Genomic DNA, 23,579 nt, shown 5'->3' with positions numbered 1-23,579 from the left:
GTTTTGTTGTCTTTGCAGGTGGCTCAGGGATTATTTCAGTTCAATCAGGGGTCATAATCCGCTGTTTTAAGAAGGGTCAACGCCAGGATACAAAATAGGGATCCAATTTGGAGAAAATGTCCCCTGAAGCCTGCATGCTTACTTTCTATCTATGTTGACTTAAATCGATTCTTTTTGCCTTATTTGATGTCAATGACTGAGATTCAGAGAGTTTTAAAACTAATTTTCTTGTGAACTTCTGCTGTGAGAATCTGTACTTCATTATTGTTGAAATAAAATAGACATATTTGCTAATAACTTTAAATTACTTAATAATATGTTTCAAGTTCACTAGACCCCAAAAGACAAAGAAATGGCTTTGTACCCTATGATGTCATTGCCCGTCTTTGCCTTGTGTTTCCCAGGTTCTTTTAAAGGGATTTATTGGCTCTATAGGGTCTGGCAGTATGCAGACCTGGGTGTGGTTCATGAAATTTAACCCATCTTTCTAAAAAATGGGGTTAATCACAATTAATTCATTATAAGCGATTTGCCTGAATAGTTTTTTTTCTCCTTTTCAGAAATAAAATCATCATTTGTCTTTAAAAATGGACAGCTACACTCAGTCACTGCCCTACTTTGTTCATCACTGACCTTAATTTGGTGAGCCGAGCAAAAAAAAAAAAATCACTTTCACACCTCACCCTGTTTTCGCACGTTCTGTTAGGTGTTTGTGCATGTGTGTGTGTGTGTGTGTGTGTGTGTGTGCTCAGGAGCCTGTGTGTGTATGTCAGACTCTCTATCCCCCTTTCCACTCTCCCTTTATGGTGTGGAGATTAGGTCGTTAATCCAGTAGACCTCATAGAAAAAGCCTCTCCTGATGCCACAATAGCTTTCAATCAGTCCACTGGGGAGAGGACGGACCTGCTGTTGATAGGCATCCTGACCCCGTATACACACACGGGCAATAACAAACACCGAGCCAAACACACAAGCACTAGTTCTTTATCAGGATTATATTAAAACCCTGCTATATCTAATCCATAAATATCCTGATTATTATTTCTTAATTACACCTCTCCTCAGAGACTACTTGTAATAAATTTGAATTTTGCCGGCTCTGATCACACAGCTTAACAAAGACCTTTAGTGTCTCATTTCTGTAAGAAATTCTTCACTCATTCTGCCAGAGCACCGGCTCATTTATTGATTTTCTCTTTGATTCACAAGAGGCAATCTTTTCACATTGTCTGACTACCTCTTATTCAGCTATATGAAAATGTATCATTATGTTATGGAGCACCACTTCCAGTTCAGAGCAGAATTAAGTTATTAAGTCCAACATTTGTTTTCTGCCCAGGATGAGAGTAACTGAAAAAAGTTTAATCTTTAGTCATTAATAAAGTTTATAGTTTTTGTCCCTGAAAAACAGCTTAACAAAATGTTAATTAAATTGTAGTTTTAACATAAACCAAGAAAGCTTCCTTGAGTTTTTGGAGAAACAAAATCCATCTTGCATCCAAATCAAAACCCTTCTCCCTGTAAACATTTGATCAGAGAAAACCTCTTTCCTCTGATTCTCTATTCCCTTCTCGATAATAATAAAAAGTACTATCTTCAATTCTGTTCAGACTCCACTTTGGTGGACTGTCGCCATGTTCTTGAGCAGGACTTTGTAAAGCAGCACAAAGAGAAACACCGAGCAAGGATGTAGAGGCGTCTTGAATTCAAAATAAAATGCCTTCTTAATTGTGGGGACTATAGCATTCAAATCCCGTAGATATATTTAAAAAATATTAATGGAGGATTGGAAAATTATATGACATTTGAATGCAAAGAAACAATAAACAATAAAATAAAAGGCCATTTTTAAAACCCTTCCGCCCCCTGATATTACATACCGTACCCTACAAATTTGAAAACAAACATTTCAGTTATATGAAATCTAACTATAAGTTACCCTAAAAACAACCAAACATAATATCATAGCTTTTTTCTAAATGTTTTTTTTTTTTTAAAGAGTCATCTTAATTGTTTTATTTCCTTGCAGCTTAGCTTATTGGTATGGTGGGCCTGGTTGCTGCAGTGTTAAGGCATATTTTAGCTACGAAGGGGGGCGGGGGGGATAAGCAAGGATGCAATTACTTGCCACATGAAATTAATTTATTAATTTATTCATAAATAAAATGTATTCATATGACTTACATAATCATGGGGAAGCAAAAGTCCATACAAAAGGAACTCAGTCAGGCAAATTCTGTACCTCAAATGGAAAAATTGTTTTCATTCAAAATCCATTCATCCATACATTTTCTATACACCCCTGTCGCTAGTGGGGTCAGGAGGGTTTTCATTCAAATTAATATTCTAATTTTTCAGTTAGAACAATTTTGGGTTTATATTAATCAAAATTAGCAGAAATAAATTCCAAAATATTATTTGCGTGTAAATGCAACATGAGTTACGTTTTTTATTATTATTATTATTTTTATTTAATACTAAAATAAATTAAGTTGTCGATTTTGTTTAATTTAACATAATTCCGTGTTGTTAGAGTCCAATAACACGGACGAAAATGTGTTGGATCAGCTCATAGAAAAAAAATATATTTTCAGAAAAATGAAAACCAGTGGCGGTAATGCTATTGAAAGTTTGTTGCCAACCGCCAATAAAAACCAAGAAGAAAAATGAAAACCTTATTTTGAAAGTCCGTACCGGAAGCGCTATGCCTGTCTAACGTATGGAGCTTTACGTTAGGTTCGAGGCAGAATGACAGCTGAGAGTGTTGTAAAGGTGCAGCACTGCGGTCCGTAACAACACCGACAATTACCCACGCACTTTAAAAACAAGGACCGACAACATTTAAGCCTTTCACGCTCCTTTTCTGCCTCCACCTGGACATTTCAGAGTGAAACGGAGGACAGCCGCCGTCATTCTTGAGGATATTTATATTCTCCTTCTTTGCCGACAGAGAGAGCGAGAGCAAGAGAGAGAGAGAGAGAGAGAGGAAAAAGATCCGGATGTACCAGCAGTATTGTTTTTTTTCGCATGGCGTAGACACCTTTCCTTCAACGGAATATTGTTGATGATTGGAGGGTCGAAGGAGGCCCTCGGGTCGACAGCTAACACCATTAACGTTAACTTCTCCTCGATAGACAACCTATTGAAGGATTAATTAACGAAATGATTGTGCAATCATATTGAGGAAGAAGGTTTTATATCCTGCCTTGACTACCTGTGTTGTGACTGAAGAAAGAGAGAGAGAGAGAGACAGTAGAAGTCAGCAGGAATAATACATTGTGTCTGTCTCCTGCCATAAAAGCCCACAGAGGACGCTTTTCTTCTACAAACACCGAGGAGGAAAGAGGAGACATTTGCTGTGTGAGAGCGGGGTGTATGAACGTGTGAGCACCAGAAAAACCTCCAGGATGTCGGGCAGCACCTCAGCGGACATGGTGAGATAAATGACTGGATGTCAGTTCTGTATCATAAAAATCCAATAACTTCCACTGGGGTTCCTGAGTCTAAAAGTGCAACACAGAAGCATAGCTCATGGGTCTGGTTTTATTACTGTGATTTTCAACTGCACTTCCTTGTTGGGCTCAAAATTTGAATTAGTCATGTTTTACTTAGTTCCTTATAAACGAAACATAACTTTCACAACTGGATCAATGTGGAAGGAATATTGTGGATATTGATAATAACAACAGCTCGCTGGTACAGTTTAAAGCAGCCATTGATTCTAGCTGTAAGGCACTCCACAAGTCTCCTGTTCTTTTATTTATGATGTTGAAATAGACCTATGTTTGGACTTTATCCTGTCATAAAAGGGTACAGGATGTACACGTTTATATATAAAAAAATATATACAGTTCCTCAAACTATTGGTTTTTACTTCTCTGTTTAAAACAGCTGAAAATTGAATATACAGTGCCTTCTGAAAGTACTCATACTTCTTTATTTTTTCCCATTTCCTGACATTAAAACCTCAAACTTCTGTGTATTTTGTCTAGATGTTACATGGTAGATCAAAGCAAAAATAGTGGAAAGTTGAAGGAAAATTACACAAGCATTAAAATCCATCTTTAAGTTTTTATTATTATGTTATAAAACACTCAATTGCATCTGATTGCTGCAGAGATCATATAATTAGTCACAATAGAGCTCAGTGTGTGTGTAATTTAATTGCGCTTTAGATATAGTTGTTTTGTGAAGGCCTAATCTGTCTTTTAGGGAACATTAGTATGAAGTTGTGGCAAAGTTTAAAACCGATTTAAGTTTGAGACCTTTAATTGGAATAAACAGCCAAAAGGCCTATGGTTGTTCTGGAGGGGCTGCAGAAGTTCACAGCTCGTGTGGGAGAAATTGTTGACAAGACTTCTAGTTGTAGACGCCACAAATCTGGCAGGAAAAAAGTCACAGTTGAAATAAACCCATAAGCCCTGTTTAAAATTTACCACAATGTAGGTGACACATCAAACATGTGGAAGAATGTGGTGCGGTCAGACGAGAACAAGGCTGACCTTTTTGGCTTTCATGGAACAGACTGTTTGTGTAGGAAAAGCTAACAGTGATCATTACCCTACATACACCGGGGATTGCTGTATCATGCTGCAGGGATGCTTTTCTGATGGGGTATAAAACTGGCCATTTTCATGAGTTTGAGTGCTCCACTCAAAGTCCAGAGAAAATCCAACTTAGAATCTGTGGTAATACTTGAAAATTGAAGTTCATAAATGCTTTCTAAGCATTATGAGTGAGATTGAGCGATGTTGCAGCCAAAATGGGCAAAAGTCTTTACCTTTCTGTCGGTTAATGAACAAAACATTTGCAGAAATACCTCCAGACTTGCAGCTGTAGTGAAAAACAGTTCTAGTATGGATGCAGAGGAGCTGAAAACAAATGTATGCCACACTATTCAGATTTTAGCATTTCATAATTTTCCTGCCAGTTCAGCTCTATTGAGTTCGAGCTCAAAATTGTGTTCATCTATTGCCTAAACTTCCTCATATAATGCCTTGTTGTTTGTGTTTGTAATGTGGAAAGGTTCAAGGAACATGAACACTTATGCAAGGTCCGTGAGTTATGAACTGTTCGGCTCCTAAAGTCGCTGCTTTTTAACTTCTGTTGTAATGGTTTACCTTGGACATTTTCCTATGTTTTATTGGGTAAATGATTAATTGAGAAAGATAGATAAGTGACCTTTTGAAAAGGGCAGCGTTACTTCGAGGATTATGACAGTGACATCTCTGCTACATCAGAAAAAGAAGGTGGCGTTTACCAGATAAGTCTAACAAACTCCCTACAAACGAATTAAGTAGTATTATTTGTGGTATTGGTGTCACAAAATGGAATGCATAGTAAAGCTATAATTTAATGAACAGGTTCAGTAGTTTTCCTTGGTGAGTCACATCAAACATGTTCAGTCACCTTTATTTCAGATTCCAGTATCCAAAGAACCATTGTTCAGAAGTGCCCATAGCGTGAACATAAAAAATGCTGTCAGGTGGTTTTAGTGGAAGAGTTCTTTTTCTCTGCTAACTACTAAAAGATATATACCTGTTCAGCTTTTTCCAAATTGTACTACCACAAACTTCAACATTTCAAATGCCAATGGAGATCTGTGGAATCCGAAATGGACTTTTGTGACTTTTTCTCTTAGCATTGCAAGATATAATGTTTATTCATGGAGAAAATATATGCACGTCCACTCCACGTAGCATTGACCTTTTAACTCTCGCCAAACAGATAAACAATTGCTTCTCTAATCATGGCTGTCATCTCTCCACCTTGACATTGTGTTAAAGCATGCAGCACTGGGTTTCAGTGCAGCTTGTTTTTTCTTGTTTTTATTTTTCACACATCTCTCTCACATCATAGCTTAGTTTTTATTAAATAAATGTAACATTTAGTCTCAGAAGAGATTAACTTTCAGATGTCTCGGGGGGTTTTTTTTCTCCCCTTGCTTTTGAATGAAGGGTAATTGAATCTTAGCTGTCATGTTACAACTTAGATGTAGTGCTGAGTTACACGGTGACCTCCTCAGACCATGGTCATCATCATCTGACCCTAGGAGACTCTTCAGACGCTTAACGTCCATCTTCATGTGACATATTAACTTGTGTCACACCAGCTCTCCAACGGTGGTTGGTTTTATGAGCTCTCATCATAAAGATTTATGCCAGGCTCACATGGGTAAGAAATGCACCAGATTACAGTCACAAAATGCATCCAGCTGGATTAAGGTAAACTAATTCCAATCTGGGAGTTGCATGTCTGTCATCTTTGCTCCTAGCAGACGTTTGGCACTAAGAATACTGCCAGGTCTATGTTTAGAAAGGATAAACTGCGTAATGTGCCCCTATGTCAAGATCAGCTATCCCAGCTGTGCATGTGTTGTTGCCCGTCCACACTCAGCTGACCGCCCCCACATCCCTCCCACCACCTCCCACTGAACAGCAGGTTCATTTTGTCGCCATATCTGAGGGCTGACCTCGGCGTATACATGGTCCCGTCGGTGCAAAGGCATCTAATAGCAAAGCATGTGGAATTTCCACAGATTATGAGCTGAATCTTTCGTTTTCTGATCCGTCCCGACTGACGGTCTAATCCGAACGACTCCACAGGAACATTATTAGAAGGTTCTGTTTTGTGCTCTGTGGAAAAGTATAGGATTTGATCGGAGTATTTCCAGTTGAGATTGGAGAAATGTCTGCTTTTTCAGACTTCTGTCTCTTTATCAACTTTTCAAGTCTAGTCCCTGTGAGCCACTGTGTGTCATTAGGTAATTTTTTTCTCATGTCGCATCCAATTTAGCTGAACTTACTTGGGCCCTACTAGTGGCTTTGTTATTTGATTCAAGTGTGATAAGGCAGAGACGCAGTTGAGTGTTTTGTCCGTCCATCAATCCCATCCCAGCCTCTGAAAGCCTAACCTTCACAGAAAAATCTTACTATTGAATTTTTGAAGATTTGTGGTGTAAGAAATCTACTTATTTTAAAAGATGTGCATATGGTGGCTGTATTCTTCTTCTATTTAACAACAGTTAGGTGGTGACCAGGAGAGGAGCTTTGAGTTTGAGCCTCTAGTGTCATTAAACTTCACTCTGAATCTCTTACCAGCTGGTTTACAGCTCCAGCTTGGATTTTAGTCTGAGATTTTCTCCTCTAAGGGGAAGTATCACATTATTATTACTATGTAATTTGAGATCAACACCCAGAGTAAAGTTCATTTACTTGGTGGTAAATTCCAGAGTTCACTAGCTTCCTAGTTTCAAACATTGTCTATAATAGGTTTTATTCACTCCACGTCATCCTGTACCTGGTTCATGCTGCTAATATGCCCACGGCAGAAACATAAAGGTCAAGTTCTGCACATAAGTAAGACATTTAAGGCTTCCTAATCTCCAGAACAATTACTTCCCTCCATGGTGGAGCTCTGTCTATACATCAAATGAGCTCCTTGTGTTCCCCAAGGAAACTTAGGCAAATATCAGCTATCAGAATCTCACTGATCCTGTGCAGCCGAAATCGGCAGCAGATGCACATTCTCTTTCAATTTCCTCCAGCTCCCTCAGTCAGTAGAAAAGCCCGGTTGTATACACATTCTTAGAAAGACTCTATGGAGTAGGAGTTAGAGTAGGAGGAGAGGAGACTGCTGGTGCCAAACACTGTGGGTGAATGAATCTGAGAGAAAGAAAAGAAGAAGGAACAGTCATTTCCCTCAAGAATGGAGGATGGGTTCCAGCGGAGTGAAAAGAGGGAGGGGTGAAAGGATACAAAAACTGTGAAGAATAAGAGCAGGGGGGAGACATACCCCAGAAGTGCTGACAAGGTCGAAGTGTTCCCCATGGCAACAGGGGGTTGCCTGGACCGCAGGTCTGAAGGCAAGTATGTAGAGGAGGCACTGCAGGTATGTGGCAAGTATGAGAGAAAAGATCAGGACTAGTGCAGACACATTAGAGGAATAAAGCACCTTTGGTTTGGATGGAACCTGATGAATGAACCAAAAGGAGACATGATATCCCACAGTAGACTGTACATAAACCCCCACACAGAGTGACATGGATCATATTCATAATTCCTCTTCTACAATTTGGTTTAAAGTCAACTCATTCACAGTTAAACCCAAATGATTTATTCCCCGTGCAGATTTAGGTGTACTCTTGTTTTCTGTTGAACTACAACGTTTACTTGGACAGCAAACGACAGCTAAGGTGACGCTAAAAGGGTATGATTTTTGAAAAGACAATTTCTCAGTTTATCTTTTCGCAAAAATGGCATATTGAAAATTATTTTTAGCCTTTACAATAATTACTAGAAAAGTATTTATTGGCATAAATGTAATCAATCTGTTTTTATAATTGCTGACCCATGCCTTTTACATGCTTACATTGGTATTTTGATTATTTTTGTAGTGACCTCTAAGTTTTTGTAGTTGCAAGGCCTTCTTGCCATCCCGTTAATATTTTACTTCCTGTTCAGTTTCTCTGTCGGATTCAACTAAAAAAAAAAACAGTATTAGTTCCTGTAAGAAAAAATCTTATTGGTAAAACTCTAATTTTACCAGAAATCTAAATCTGTCAAGGATAAGAAGGATGTTGAGGTTACTGCAAAACATGCTTCTGTTTATCTTAAATTTGATGGAGAAATTCTCAACCACAAAATCAGAGTAAAAGAGCGACATGGTATTTATTTTGGGACTGTATCAAACAAAAAAGAAGCCAATATTGCCCACAGTACCAAGAGCTAAGTTGACACAATAACACAACATCAACAGCTTTGCAGACAGGTGTATTTGTTTCTTAATGTAGCGCTCCCTGTGGACATATTTAATCTTTTTCATAAGATCAACAACCAGTTGCAGCATTGCAGAACTTTATTTTCAGCCTTGGGTGCAGATGTTAGCACAATATTCTCTGAACCAATGTTATAAAAGTTTTAATAAAAAAAAAAAAAAAAAAAAAAATTTGTAAAATGTAAAACCCCCTGTGTCTCCAAATCTGCCGATTATTACATATTTGAAATTTGGCACTGGAGAGACTGTTGCTGCCTTGTTTTTGAGGGGCTAAAATGTTCTGTCGTACCTCCTGGTCCGAATGAGTCAGGGCTGTCAGTGTCACCACCAACACAAATTAACATGTTCTCACCACTGCCCAAATGACAGTGTCTGACTACTACCCACTGAGTGTGCAATGACTGAGAGCCAAAACGCTTTACATCCTTTTTTTGATCACTCCTCAGTCACTTCAGCAAAAACCTGCTTCAATAAAGGTTTATCATTTTTCACCGCAGACATGTTTTTTTAATCATTTTTTGTTTCTAATCTAATTCTATTAATGCTTGGCAAACTAAGTTATTTTTTTAACTCTGCCAACAAAGCTTACAAAATAAAAGTCTTTTCTTGTAGACCAATGAGTTGTAGTCGTGATAAAGTTTGGGCACACTGAGGCAGCCTGTATTTAGTAATTTTTGAACATATTGAAGTTTAATATCAATTTAAACAGCATTGAAAAATTCAAGTAAAGTATAGCCAAATAAGTTTTGCATAGTAAAAAAAAAAATAAGCAAAGAGACCCTTGTCTTTATTCTTTACTCCTTCCTAAAATGATTAAAAATACCCACAGAGATCAACTCTGGTTCATATGATGAGAGCGTCATTACTCAGCATTTTGAAGCAGGTTTGCTTCAGAAGTTTGATGAGCTCTTGACTGCTGAAGTAAGAGTGAACATTTTCATGAGATGCAAAGAGCTATATGGTTCCTTCAGAAAGAAGATTTAAGAGTTCAAAGATGTTGAAATCACCCTTTCCACTGCCCAGAAGTTAATCTGGCTATGGAGGAAATTCAACACAACTGGCAACATGCACAGTTCTAACTATCCAAACAACTTCAGTCTGCCAGCAGACCGCAAGGCACTAAAATAAGTGTTGGAAAAAAAAAGACTCTCAAGCGTCGTCATGGGACCTGTAGCAGGCTTCTGCTGCTGATGTGAAAGTGCACGCCTGAATAATTAGAAAGAGACTGCACCAGTCTGTTTCATGGTGTGTGCATGATAAAAACACTGATGCTCTCAAAGAATTAGATAAAGACTAGACTAAAGTCAAGGTGGAACTTCTAGACTAATGTTCTTTGAATTGACGAGTCTGAAATTGAAATATTTGGAAGGCACAAAAGAGGACATGTAACCCAAATACTGCATTCAATAAACAGCGCTTCTGGGCCAGACGTGTCAAGGTTTTGGGATCTTTTGCTTCAGCAGGAAAAGGGCAGTTCACCATCACAGAGTCCACCATGGCATGTGAAGGAGGGTGCTTTTGGAAATTGTGAAGTCATCTCTAAAGAAATAATTAAGCACAAGTATAACTTGACCCTTCAACCTGAAAGTGACTCAAAACATAACAGTAAATCCACCAAGAGCTGGCCTGAAATTAGAAATGGAAAGTCCTGGTCTACCTCAGTGAGATAATTTGGAGTGACTCAAAATGGGCTGTAGATACAAGAAAACTCTAAAACATCTCACAGCTGAGAGTGAGGAGTGGGGCAAACTGTTATCAGATAGAAATCAGACTGGCCAATGACTACAAGAAGCTTTTCACTAAAGTTATTTTAGCTAAGCTAACCTTTTCCTCTGCTAGAAAGTGTTGGCAGGGATCTATGAAATCATTTTCTTTTCCTGAGATGTCTAAAAACTAAGATTAAACATTGATAACATTGAGCATTTCTGGATAAGGCTCTGAATATTGTGTAAACTTTTCCACATTGTTGTAAAATGAAGCACATATCTTGAAATAATCTTGAAAAGTTACATTTGTTTCCACTTGTCAGCTTGATTTTCTGTTTTCTGTTAACTTTTTGTGGTTTTAGCTTTAAACTTTGTGTAAACTTTTACTTGGAAATAGCTTAATGCACTCTAAATCTATTGCACATAACATATAACTATCGATTACTATCAGCGTAAGGCTGGAAGGTTCTCTGTGTGTGGTTCACAGTCTATTCCCACATTGACCCCCTAAGCTAAACAGACACACACAAAGAGGCCAGAGGTCAGGGTCAGAGGTGAGCAGTGTGTTGGTCCCTGCTGACAGAACAATGGGACGGGGAATCCTTGCTGCTGAAAACAGCTCTCCGTGTCCTGAATGGCAACTTCAGCTTAACTCAGCATGTGCGACACAGAGCAGGCAGAGACAGAGAGAGGTCTTCAGCCTTGGGCCGGCATTTCTAACCGGACTTTGATTGACACATTTAAAGACGGATGGGGGTTGGAGATCCACAGAGTCACGAGAGTGCCAGTTGGACGAAGCATGTTGGTGGATGTGCTTGTATTGCTGATGCCATGTGTTGGCAGTCTGAGTCACACATCAGGATTACGTCATGCTGCCCTGGTGGCGCAGCTGATATATCGACTCTGACACTGTCACATGTAGACCTCACAGAGCCACGGATAGTCTGGTTGGCAGCTCTGAAGGGGCAGGAGCTGCACTGATTCATGTTCATTAAAAATGTGTTAGAAAATCGGTGACATGATGTTGAAACGCTGACAGATGGACCCAGGCGTTAGGTAAAACAGTAGTTCAACTTCACGGTTGAACAGCAAGGATTTATTTTAATTAATGTGAATGGAATAAGGCATCTATGAAATTTTGTCGATCTTTTTGGTGGTTGAGGCCGTTCTGCATATTTCCAGGAGGTTTTTGTATTGACAATACTTGGTATTAACAAATATTTTGTCAATATATTTGTCAGTCTTTTGGAGCGATATGCTGTCTAGCAGTCCCTTTTAATTGTTCTGAGTTAATCCGGTCTCATATTGATGTGTCCCCAGCACCAGCAGGGAGTCTCATGTAGGCGCTCTGGTCTATCGACTGCTTTTAGAATAGTTATTTTGACATATGCTTGCCATTGTGATGGTCATTTCAGCATGTGCTGCAGCATGTATATCCCGTCTTACCTTCTTCAAGAAAATGAAACCCATCCTGCAAAGACGTATTATTACTTACCTCTCAGTATTATACATTTTTTGTAATGTTTCCTGTGAGAGAGCTTGATTTCTCTTAACCTTGTTACACATTTGTTAACCTTGATTCTTGGTTGATCTAAACTTGTAGCATGAAAGGTGAGACACATTATTTACAATTAAGTGATGCAGTGATCAGAGGTCTAGTTGGGAACCTGGGCATTTCTTTCCCCTGCAACACTCTCCAGGTCATCCCTGCAGGACCCCCAGGCATTCCCAGCCCACAAGGGATTTATAGACCCTCTAGAGAGTAAGTCTGCCCCAGGGTCTCCTCCTTGTGGGACATGTCCAGAAATCCTCCCAGGAATCATCCTGAGCAGATGTCCAAACAATTTCAGCAACTCTTATCACCCTATCACTAAGGCTGAGTTCAAACACCCTATGGAGGAAGCTCATTTCAATGACTAAAAACCAAGTTTTTCTTCTTTTGTTCATCATCCATATTTCATGACTGTAGTGAAAGGTCAGAAAGTGGGATTTCCATTAAATTGAGAGCTACGCATTTTGGGCTCAGCTCTTTCTTTAACATGACAGACTGGAGAAGCACATGCATTACTAGAGATGAGGCCCCAATCCATCAGTTTGTCTTCTGCTCTGTCCAACCGTCACTGGTAAATGTCACACCAACGTACTCCAGCTTTTTTGCTTGAGCCAGAGACTGACCCCTGACCAGAGGCAGTAGCTCACCTTCTCTTTGAGGGAACTGAGTCTCTGCCTGACTGCTAGTAGCTCTGGTGCATGTTGAAGGTCAAACTAAACCTCATCCTCTCAATGAGTGCATATGGAGATCCAATCCAAAAACAACACAGTCAGGGTCAGAGACCAGGGACATCCATGACATAATGAAACCTGCACTATGAGCCAGCTTGACTTCCTGCCATGAACAGACATGGCTCTTGCTTTAGTTTGATATAAAACACATGCAAACCAGATAACCAAGCTCCCACATTGCCTGAAGCAGTTCTGCAACAGTAAAGATCTGGTCCGCTGTTCCACATCTTGGACAGATGCCACATGTTTCTCCCGAGTCCAGGGTCTAACAGTCGGTCTGAGTCTGATTAATAACTATCTCACTTTTCAACGACATTTAAAAGACCCGTTTGTCTTTCCAGAAATAATTTTCTCTACAAATTTGACGCTCCCTGTTCTCTAGAAGCTGTTAGAGGCCTTTCTTTGGCATATATTGGGGTTTATCAGCTGACGAGTTCAGTGTGCTGAATTGGTTTCCTTCCAAAGATTATCATGCTAAAGTTTGAAGCTCTAGTTGTCATGATAATTTAGACTGCATTTGAATTTGCCGACTTCCCAATGCCAACCATTACTGTTCACCAAGATTAAATCTCATTCCTTGGACTTACAAGTTAGTCAGACGCTTTTTTTGTTGTCAGCATTTCTAATCAACACAGATTGAAAGCTGAATACCTCTGTGACCTAATCAGATTGTTCCTAAGGAAGATTAGTGTGTAAATGTTAGAATAAAGTCTTATTCCTCTAGAAAATCTCCCTGTTTCATAAGCCAGTAGAAAAATATTGACATTAATGCCTTTGCCAAGGTTGAGGAATATGTTGAATTTAGGGAGAAAAAGCTTTCAAGAGGAAACATCTGGTTCTTTTTCTAGATTCTTCTCCTGATCCCTTTTGACAGTTTATTTACCTCATACGTACTAATGCTCTTTAAATGCAACAGATATAAAAATGTGTCGCTGTCTGAAAATGATCTGAAATGTAGCCTCCCTAAAAAAAAGCAATGGAGGAGAGGGAAGTGGGACCGTAGTTCAGTTTTTATGCCAAAGATTTTAGCGTTTGAACGTGACATACATGAGTGGGAGTGGGTGTGAGTAATATACAGGCGTTCTCTAACACGCCCACTCCTGCTTACTAAACCCTTTGGGCCTGCAGCCTGTTCTGATCTGCCTGTGTGTGTGTGTGTATGTGTTTTGTCCACACAATTATGCATGTTCATATTTGCATGAAAACACAGCCAAAGCACAACCTGTCCTTCCTGTTGAGCGTGACGTGTTTGCTGTCGGCATCGCCGGCTGTGGAAACACCCACACTGGTTCGTTGTTGCTCCACATCCTTGTTCAAGCTGAGCTGCATCCAAGAGTTTGGATGGAACAAGACCTGAAGAGTGTCATTTTCCTAGATCTGGATAAGTATGGGTCAACAAAATAAATATATAGATGCATCTCCTGACACTCTATTCCACATTTTCTCATCCTAAGTGCTTAAGTGAAGGTCAACTATCCTTCTTTTGTTTCCCGAGGTCAAAAAGTCCAGGGCCTTCGACTTAAGCACTTATGATTGCCTAGTCCTGGACGACTTAGAATCTGCATCAGCCTCTATCCTTGCATCATAGATTTTGAACTAATCTAGACTAGTTCAGATGCCAAATAAGCTCTGAAATAACCTTTTAATTCGCAATGCCAAATTAATTTTAGTGTTTCTTTTTCATGGTTTGTGATACATAAAACTAAACTAAACATTTGTGCTTAAATGTCCAAAATGTGACATAAACAAAACAAAAAATCAAAACATTTGAAATCAGTTGTAATTTCACAGTTGTTTTGGAGCCCTGATGTAAGGGACCATATGTTTCTCCGCCCCTGTAACATTTGATCCTTGTTACATTGAAAATACCTAAAAAACATATGATATGTGTAATTCATCTCCTTCAGTATTGTCCTAGTTATGGTCAAACAGGGAGTTTGCTTATTTTATGCTCAGTTTATTAGTCAAGAAAGTTGTTTTTGGAGATGATTTGAAATGATGATTGATACTTTGATCTGAAAGTAAAAAAGGGAAAGGAAAGTGGACTTGTGAAAAGGTCACAGAGACGTGTTTAAAAAAATCATGACTAAAACAATACAATAATGTTCTGTGTATTTTGATCAGTGCAGTATTGCAATTTGATTTTTTCTTTGCATGCAGATGAGTTCAAATTATTACTTCGCTTTAAAACTACATTTGAAATTCATTTTAAATAGATGTTTTATTACAGCTTTAAAACTACATTTTAAAGTGAAACTTTAAATGTAGTTTTAAAGCTGTAATCATTTGAATGTTTGCTAAGCAAAATACACAAATGAACAATTTTGATTACTGAATAGAGAACTGTCCTTGTGTGGAGGAGAAGTAGAGGATGGGAAGGGGTTGGTGTACTACCAGCTCAATAAAAGGGGCCTTTCAGCTGCACTGGAAACAATTTCCAGCTGAGGGGACATTTTTATTAAAGCTCTACTCTGCTTGCACACGCTGTGAGTGTGCTTTGCGTCAGAACAGCCAGCAAGCATGAATCAAATGTCCCTTTCGGACCGTTTTTTGGTACAAGTTGCTACTTCTAAATTGGTACTTAAAAAATGTCTTGAAATTTGAACGTCCTGTTCTTGTTGTAATGTCTGAAATAGAAGGACTCAGAAACAGGACAGACATGAATTAGAAAAAAACATTCAAGTAATGGTCAAGCATAACTGACCTACCACATGTCACCAATAGTCTTTCTTTACCTTGATTGTTACTCCGCTGCTTTTGTCAGTCATAAAAATTGTTTTTTAACGCACTAAAAAAACTGAAGCTACAATGTAAAACAAAACTTGGATTGACTTTTACTGCTGTTTTGGTAAACAAGTACATCATAAAAAAATGAATATTGTGTAAATGTTCAATGGGGTTTAGCGATTTGAAATGCAGCACAGGGAAAATCAAGCTTCCTACATGGTGTCAGTATGAAGCATTTTTTTCAAAAGGCATAACATTTTCTGTAGTAATTATTGTTGAAGCTGGTTTCTTATGTTAATGTTAAATTGACTAACATTTGTCTGAAGTCATTTTTGTCTCTTTGTTGGTTTGCATTCTGATTTTATTTAGTTGTGTCAGAGTAAAACGGGTTTGGATACAAATTCACAAATGTATTCTGATCTGTTATTTCTAAAGTAAAACTAAACCTTATCTGCCATTTTCTGTTGGTCTTAAATCCCAGTTGTGCCATATGCTAAGTATGTCACAGAAAACTTTGTGGTCCTGTGACAAAATGTGTCAAGAAATATGAATAATTTTACCAAGCACTGTGTAGCACAAATCACTAATCTTGAAGAAACTCTTCTTTACTCATGAGTTTGTGAGGATATTACACTTAATTGAATCAGATAATTTCAGTTTATTTTCCTGCCTTTATCCAACGTCAGTGTTTTTGCTCCATTTTGGCTTCCTGGTGTGACACATTGTGATTTTAGGACATTCACACAGAGATCTTGGTAAACACAGTAGGAATAGAGAAGCTGAGGTCACAGAAGAGTTGAAGAGAGTTTAGAGCAGAGGGAGTTTCTCTCTCTCTCTGTGAATATGTGTGTGTGTGTGTGCGTGCGTGCGTGCGTGCGTGCGTGTGTGTGTTGAAGAGCAGGGCACATGGACAGAGGGTATATTTGGCCTTCATGCTGTCTTGCACAAATTTGTCATTGCATGTGGGATGCTATGGAGCACTTTGACTATGAATATCTGTAATGATCCTGACAGGGCTTGTTTCTGTATGTGTATGCGTGTGTGTGCGTGTCCGTGTGTGTGTGTTCCTCCTTATCTGAACTAGCTTTCTGTAATGAAGCAGCGGACCTTGGACTACAATGATTGAGGGCTTTTAAACTGCCCGTGTTTTTTCATTTTCTTGTAATGAGGAACAGTTGTTTATCTAAAGGGAAGCAGCAGAATGTTAGCTTAGGCTGGAGACTTAAACCACTGAGATAAGTGATAGATCTGATTTAGCCTAATATTAAGCTACAACAGCTTTCCCTGGTTTTACAATTGGTACTCTAGGCCATGTATGCTTGTCGGTGTGTAAAATTAGCACATTTTACCCAACCTTGGCAGAAGTATTCACATTTTCATCCTATTACAACTATAGTGTATGTTATTTCAATTTTGTTGGTTAGACCCACACAAAGTACTTTCAGATCAGATTTTATGCAACCAGCTGCCTTCAGAATTCACCTGCTTAGCAGATAGTGAGATAATTTAATCTCTGTATTAATACAGTGGTTCGGTGGCAGCCTCAGATGTTTGTTAGAGAACAGCAGACAGGTCAGAGATAAAGATGTAGAGAAGTTTAAAGCAGAGTTAGATGAAAAATATCCCAAGCTTTAAGTAACTTCCAAAGCCCAGTTCAAATCATCGTTAATATGGAAAGAGGATGGCACAACTGCAAACCTGCAAAGACACTTATTGTGTTCAGTTTCTCATTTTTACTGAGTGCAACATTATTGCACATCTTTTTAAATGCCTCAGTTATCATGAAGTAAAAGACAACCTCCCCATGCTGGACACAACCTGGCTGGCGGATTTGTTTATTTGAGAGTCTATGCACAGAACATGCATTGTACCAGATTTAGCTCCAGGCTAATTTCATCCTGTATGTTTCCATACTTTTAGCTGCCTTGTAATGGAACACCACCACAGAGCTCGACTGCTCTGCTCCCCCTTTCATCGCTGCTCTGATTCTTCCTGTTGTTGCCTCGTTATCTGGAAGCCTCCACTGTAGCCACTCAGAGCTTCCCTTTTCCTGTTGTGTACAATACCAGATTACCAGAAACTCAAAACCAATTGGGAACTCTTAAAGGTTTATGTTAAGATACAGTAGACACGCTAAACCTCAGCGTGTAAACGTTGCTGTTTCCCATGTTTTTATGCAAACATAAATGGGGAAGAAACTCCTAATGTCTGTGAAGAATTAGTTTGGCCTGCAGCAAATAAAATACTAAATTTAGTTTTTTTTAAGGAGCAGCAGCAATATTTTTTATTTCTTTATCACATTTTGGCTGTTTCACAATACATCTCATGTTTTCTGTGTCACCTATCTGCTTTTAGATTTTAGGGATTATCCTGTATCAGTGAGATTTCCTGTATAAAAAAAGGTAAAAATGTGACCTTTTACCTTCTTTAATTTTTTTCCAAACATTATTTAATTCTAATGAAAAAAATTGGATCACTACAAGAAAGATTTGAGCAAAAATATTTTCTTGCTTGTGTTTTTTCCTTTTAACTTTCTCAGGATTCAGAAGTTTATATACATTTCCTTTCTATTTCCTTTTTAAAATGTCGAACTTTTGAGAAACATTAGCGCCATCCTTCCACAAGCCTCTCACAATGGTTTGGTTGAATTTTGGGTAATAGGCCACTTTGGTCATTCCCAAATTTACACACAACTTTTCCGTAGGACTAAGATGAAGCTTTGTGGTTTTCCACTCGAAAACATTGACTTTGTTGTCCTTAAGCCACTTATTTGCTAATTTGGCAATGTGCTAGTGACTCAGATGTGCCTTGAATTTAATTTCCTGCCTTATGACAGATTTCACTCCAGTATTTCAACATAATGTTTCCTCGTGATGCCATCTATTTTAATATTCATTGGAAGTGCAGTAGTCCCTCCTGCATCAATGTAACAATGGTCATTTTTCCTAGCAGTTTCGTTTTAGATTAATCAGACCACAGCAAGATCTTTGGTCCTGTGGGCATTTACAGACAATGATCTGTTTTCTTCTTCTTGCTCTTAGAGTCCTTTCAGCCTATGTCACTAAAGGAATTTCATTGTAAAGAATAACTTACTAAAAGTCTTTTGCTGCTGTTCTTAGTTGACTTACACTTTTTGATACATTTTACCCACTCAATGATAACTTGGACTTGTGGAGGTTCAAATTTTTCTTCCTGATATCTGAGCTTTTTCATGATGTCACACCAGGAAGCATTCACAGATGTTCTTCTTCTCAAGTGAGATCATCATCCTCTGGATTTTCCACATTATTGAAATACTGTAATGTTTGGAATTTGAGAGTCATATATATATATATATATATATATTTAACATATTCATTTTTAACATGTTCAAATCTGTCTTTTACTGATTTGAAAACATCACTAGACATTAAGCTTAATCACCATGAGGAACAAGTTAGCTGGCCTGAAGAACCACTTAGAGTAAACGTTAGGGATAATAATATGACTTTAAAATACTCTTTGGACAGCAGGTGCCTAAGTAGAGCAAAGGTATGTTGCAGTTAAATATTTCCATGTGTTGAGAAAAATTTTCAGCTCACATGAACCACACGGAAACAGTCAAGATGACTAGGTGGATACCAGATACAAGCTAACGTCCGGGCTGAGCCAGACACGGTCAAGTTTCATAATTTCTTTCATTGTTTTTAACTAGTCTGGTTATGAGATGTTGAAAGACATAGTAAAGTATCAGGTTGAACTTGAAAGAGCAGTAGGCCATTTGGCTTTCCGCCTCTGCTTATGGTTGAGCTCATGAGTAATAGTCCTGGTTTGTGTCCAGTGCTATCTGGTAAATTCCAGCACTGAGGGCAATTTAGCTTGCCAGTTATCTGTGTGTGTGTGTGTGTGTGTGTGTGCGTGTGTGTGTGCGTGTGTGTGTGTGCATTGCACACTCTGACATCCAATAATGCTCTCACATGTATATACACACATGCATTTTTTTTTTCTGCACACACTCATCATCACGTGAGTTGTGACTGCAGGCCAGTGCTCTTTTCTGAAGGAGAAAGGAAAATGCAGTGTTGTGGATATAACTGCTGTCTTGCAGCCATTCCTGTCCTCGTCACAGATGTCTCCTCTGTCGTGTTACTTTGCAAAATGTCGTTAAAATAAGATCTAAAGGTGCACTTTTTAGTTTCTAGTTTTAAAATCTACTGCAAACAAGCTTCCTTTTAAAAAGACTTTCCCCATAAAAATAACTATATTATTAACCCTGAGGGAAAAACAACTCACCTTTGGTAAGGAGATGAGCTTGTGCTTTTAAAGGACAACCTAAAAGGTTACAAACAAGCTAATCCTGACAGCGGGGAGTTGCCTACAGATTGCTGGGGAGAGACCACCTAGGAAAGAGGACACGTGGGGTTTTTTAGAAACGTCGGTGGGAAGAAGGATGGGGCGGTGAGGGGAGAGAAGAGGTCACCCGTTACTGTGCATGGGGATGCTTTACATGACTCCAGGGTTTTCACATAGCAGGGGGGCAGGAAAGCGCAGAGGAGGAAGCCACATTGGTGAGACACCTAGCGATGGAAGTGAAGGAAAGTAACATGGGGGACGGAGGGGGCAAATGGTCGGACGAGTGAGAGGAAGGACAGGAGAGCCTTTTATTTAGTGCGATCATCAACCCTCTGTGTGGCCCCTTCACACTGGCAGCATGCTGTTATGTGGGATGGTGGCCTTTGAGTTTGTGTTTTTGCTGGTGGCTGGTTGTCATTATGATGGTTAACTGAACAGACTCAAACAATCAGGTGGAACTTTTGATTATTTTTTTTTTTTTGAAAACCAAAACAAGAGTTCACTACACTGAATTCATTAATTTGGAAACTGTCAAACAGCCAACCACAGGAGTAGTTTCAACATTCTCCACATTATTCCTGTAAATCAGTAACTGCCATGATGTTGCTTCAGTATAATGTTAAGGACATTTTTTTCAATGTTTTTCCCAATCTCCTATCCAGTAGCTGAAATTTGTACTTCAGACTAGCTATACCTACCTTGACAAAATAAACAAGGAACGGAAATTAACATTTGCATGAGCTGCAATATGTTATACATTGTGCAAAAAATAAAAATAAATATGCAGTTTTACTTAGAAATACCTTCTGAAAATAGCTGTGACGTAAAACACGATTGCAAAATTAGTACTGATTATAGACTATGATTAACCCATATAGTCTGACTAGTTTCCTTATATTTACCAAAATGTCCCCACCAATGAGATTTGCCATCAAAGCCACTAATAACATCAATCATGTTTGATTATTGAAGGCAGTGAAAGGCAATTTAAGTATAGTACACTGTCAAAGGTTATATCTTAGTTGGATGCTTCACACATTTCTCATCCTGTTGTTGAGATAGTTTCTTTTTAAAAAGTATTTTGTGTCTCTGTGCTTCACGAAAAATTGCTGGCTTTGTTTTCGTCCATCAGTAACGGCATGCTGTTGTCTACATGATCTGGTAGCATTTAGATTGGATAGATTGCATTCATAATATTTGAAAAACATTGGATTTTTGTGTTTTGGATGGCTCTGTCCACATTGGGTGAGTCAGGTGGAAAATCTGACCAGCAGATTTCTGGGACATCTTTAATTAAAAAATACATAAAGCCCTGGTTAGTATTCTCTAACTTTGTTTTATAGCCTTTTAAAATTACTTAAAATTCAAATTCTCTTAACCTACAGGTTGCAACATAATCCCCCAACATCACCACCGTAGATCATTTTTCACAGCAGGAACTCTTGGAGAAAAAGTGATAAATTGGAGGTTGGTTTAAGTGACCATGAAGTTTTAACGTTTTGCAGAAATCCTGATCAGATCCAGATGTGCTTTCTTAGGTCACCTTTCTGACTTCATGGTGAAGCAGGGAAAGCAAACGTTTCAGTACCTACTTTACCCTCCACCATTGTTTTATTCTTAGCTGCAACTAATGGTCACTGATGCAGCTCTGTCCCACTGATTAGCATCTTGGTATTCATGCTTTGTCTCATTTCTGGCTTTAAAACTAGCTGGGAGAGAAGGACAGTCTAGACGCTGACAAAGGATGAAAGGAATCGATTGAAGCATACAAAAGCAATTTCACGTCTTGGCCCATGGCTTCAAAAACAGAGCCTCGGCAGCAATCTCCAGCAGTCATTGGCAAAAAAACAAAAAATGTTTGCTCATTTTGTGTGAACGTAAACACCAACTACTCAGCACATAACAGATAAGGACTTTCTGAATTTTAATGCCTTGTTTTGACGTCACCCTTTCTCCTTTTTGCCTCTCATTGACATTTGCTGTGTTCTTCTTTGAGTCTGTTTCCTTTCATGCTTTTTCATTTTTTTTTTACATTGGTCCCTCTTGCTCGCCTCCAGTAGTCTGTGTTTCCTCTGTCCTTACAAAACATCACAACTCATCATCTTTACAATGTTCTCAGTGTGCAGTTGTACAGTGTCAGCAGTTTGGCGTCGCTGTTGGACTCTGCAGTTTTGTTTTCTCTCTTTTTATCATCAATTTTCACTCTCAGTTGATTTTTTTCTACCATTTTTTAGTTGCTGTCTAAAAGTTGTGTTTTCTCGGTGTAATATCCCGAATCCTCTCGGTTTGTCCAGAGGATCCTAAAGCTCTTCACACTACATTCAGTCGTTCATTTCTCCAATAACTAGGACTGTGTGCGAACTTCTATTTCAATCTAACAAAGTTAGACATAGTGATCAATCATGATTAGTCGTAACGCTAGTGTGTGATTAATCTGATTATATTTTTTAATCAATTGACAGCACTAAGTTAACTGTCCAAGGATATATATTGTCTCCTTGTTGAAAGCAGTAAAAAATTACATTTTGAAGGGATTTCAACAAAAGGAATTAAAGGGATGCTAAAATATTTTGATTAGTAAGCAATCACATCTTTCTTTTTAGTTTTTTCTTCCAAGAATAGGAAAGTGATTATGTCAAGATTTGGGGAAAAAAAATATATACAATTTTAATTCTTAGAGTAATGAGAATTTTCTCTCTGCTTCTAAAGGCAAAAGAAAAGCCACCGACTCGAGCAACGGGATGTGCAGCAGTTCAGGGAGCAGATTGCCTTAGTGGCACTCTTCTGTTCAGCCTCATCTTATCAAACCCACCCCTTATTAAATAAACAGCAGAGGTTTAGACGCTTGGGAAAGTCTGTGTGGAGGTGTGTGTGAATGGAGGGAGAACAAAATGGACTCCGACGGAGCAAATAAAACATAACTGCTCTAATTGAAGTAGTTCTCAGGCTGCCATCGTTTTTCACCACATTTGTAAACAGATTAGTGTTTGGAGCTGTCCAACACCATCATCTTCACATCATTTCATCTGTTAATAACCCACATTTACAGTAGACGGAGATCCAGTTCATCTTTCTGTGGCTACACTCTGTGTCCTTTTAGTGTGAAGGTTTAAAGAGGACTTTTCTTGTTATGGCTCAGCTCCCATTTGGCATGCTAATTCATTTGGCCCGGTGGGGGTTGAAAAGCCTTTTTTAAAGTGTGAAGTCTCGCTCTGAACTGAGCATTGAGGATGAGGCAAGAAGCAGCTGTGAAGGGGAACCTGCCTCTAGTCAGCTTCTGACAGCTCTGATTGCTCGCAGGAAGCAGAGTGTGGAAGGCCTGATCAAAGGCAGCTACCTGGCGCCTGCGCTAGTCATCGTATGGACGTGTGAGTCCTCAAGGAGAGCGATGACTGGCATCACTATTTGCCTCTGTGGAGAGAGGTGGAGCAGCTGATGGATTAAAGGGTTATTGGTATGTTAACAGGTAGAAGGGGAAGGATGGCGAGAGAGCTGCAGCTGAGGCGCAGGAAACAGCCGATGCTGCTTGTGACAGGAAGAGACGCTGGATGTGATGCGGCTGTTGTATCAAAGGACGCGTCTGTCTGAGTGACTGTAGAAAGAAAAGGGCCTGGAGGGAGAAGTGAGAGGTGCGACAGAACAATGAGACGTGAGGCTGATGGTTGAGGCAAGTCCTGCAAGCCAGGCACTTCCACAAAAAAAAAAAAAAAAAAAAAAAAAAAAAATATAAAAAAAATCCACAACAAAATATTTTTA

The 23,579-nt window shown here is 38.9% G+C and overlaps 1 protein-coding gene across 1 annotated transcript in view; it reads left to right on the top strand.

The window, feature by feature from the left end:
• Positions 1-2,720: 2,720 nt before the first annotated feature.
• The window catches only part of ubl3a (ubiquitin-like 3a), a 38,506-nt gene continuing 17,647 nt past the window's right edge, over positions 2,721-23,579 (top strand). The window contains exon 1 of the mRNA XM_015040454.1: positions 2,721-3,434. Coding sequence (XP_014895940.1) covers positions 3,408-3,434 — 27 coding nt within the window. The 5' untranslated portion in view covers positions 2,721-3,407. The remainder of the gene's footprint in view (positions 3,435-23,579) is intronic.

Source organism: Poecilia latipinna, unplaced genomic scaffold (genome assembly GCF_001443285.1).
Source record: "Poecilia latipinna isolate Pla-1442-1.1 unplaced genomic scaffold, P_latipinna-1.0 Scaffold510, whole genome shotgun sequence".
NCBI lineage: Eukaryota > Metazoa > Chordata > Actinopteri > Cyprinodontiformes > Poeciliidae > Poecilia > Poecilia latipinna.
The sequence above is the reverse complement of the archived record's forward strand: the minus strand, read 5'-3'. Positions and strand labels throughout refer to the sequence as shown.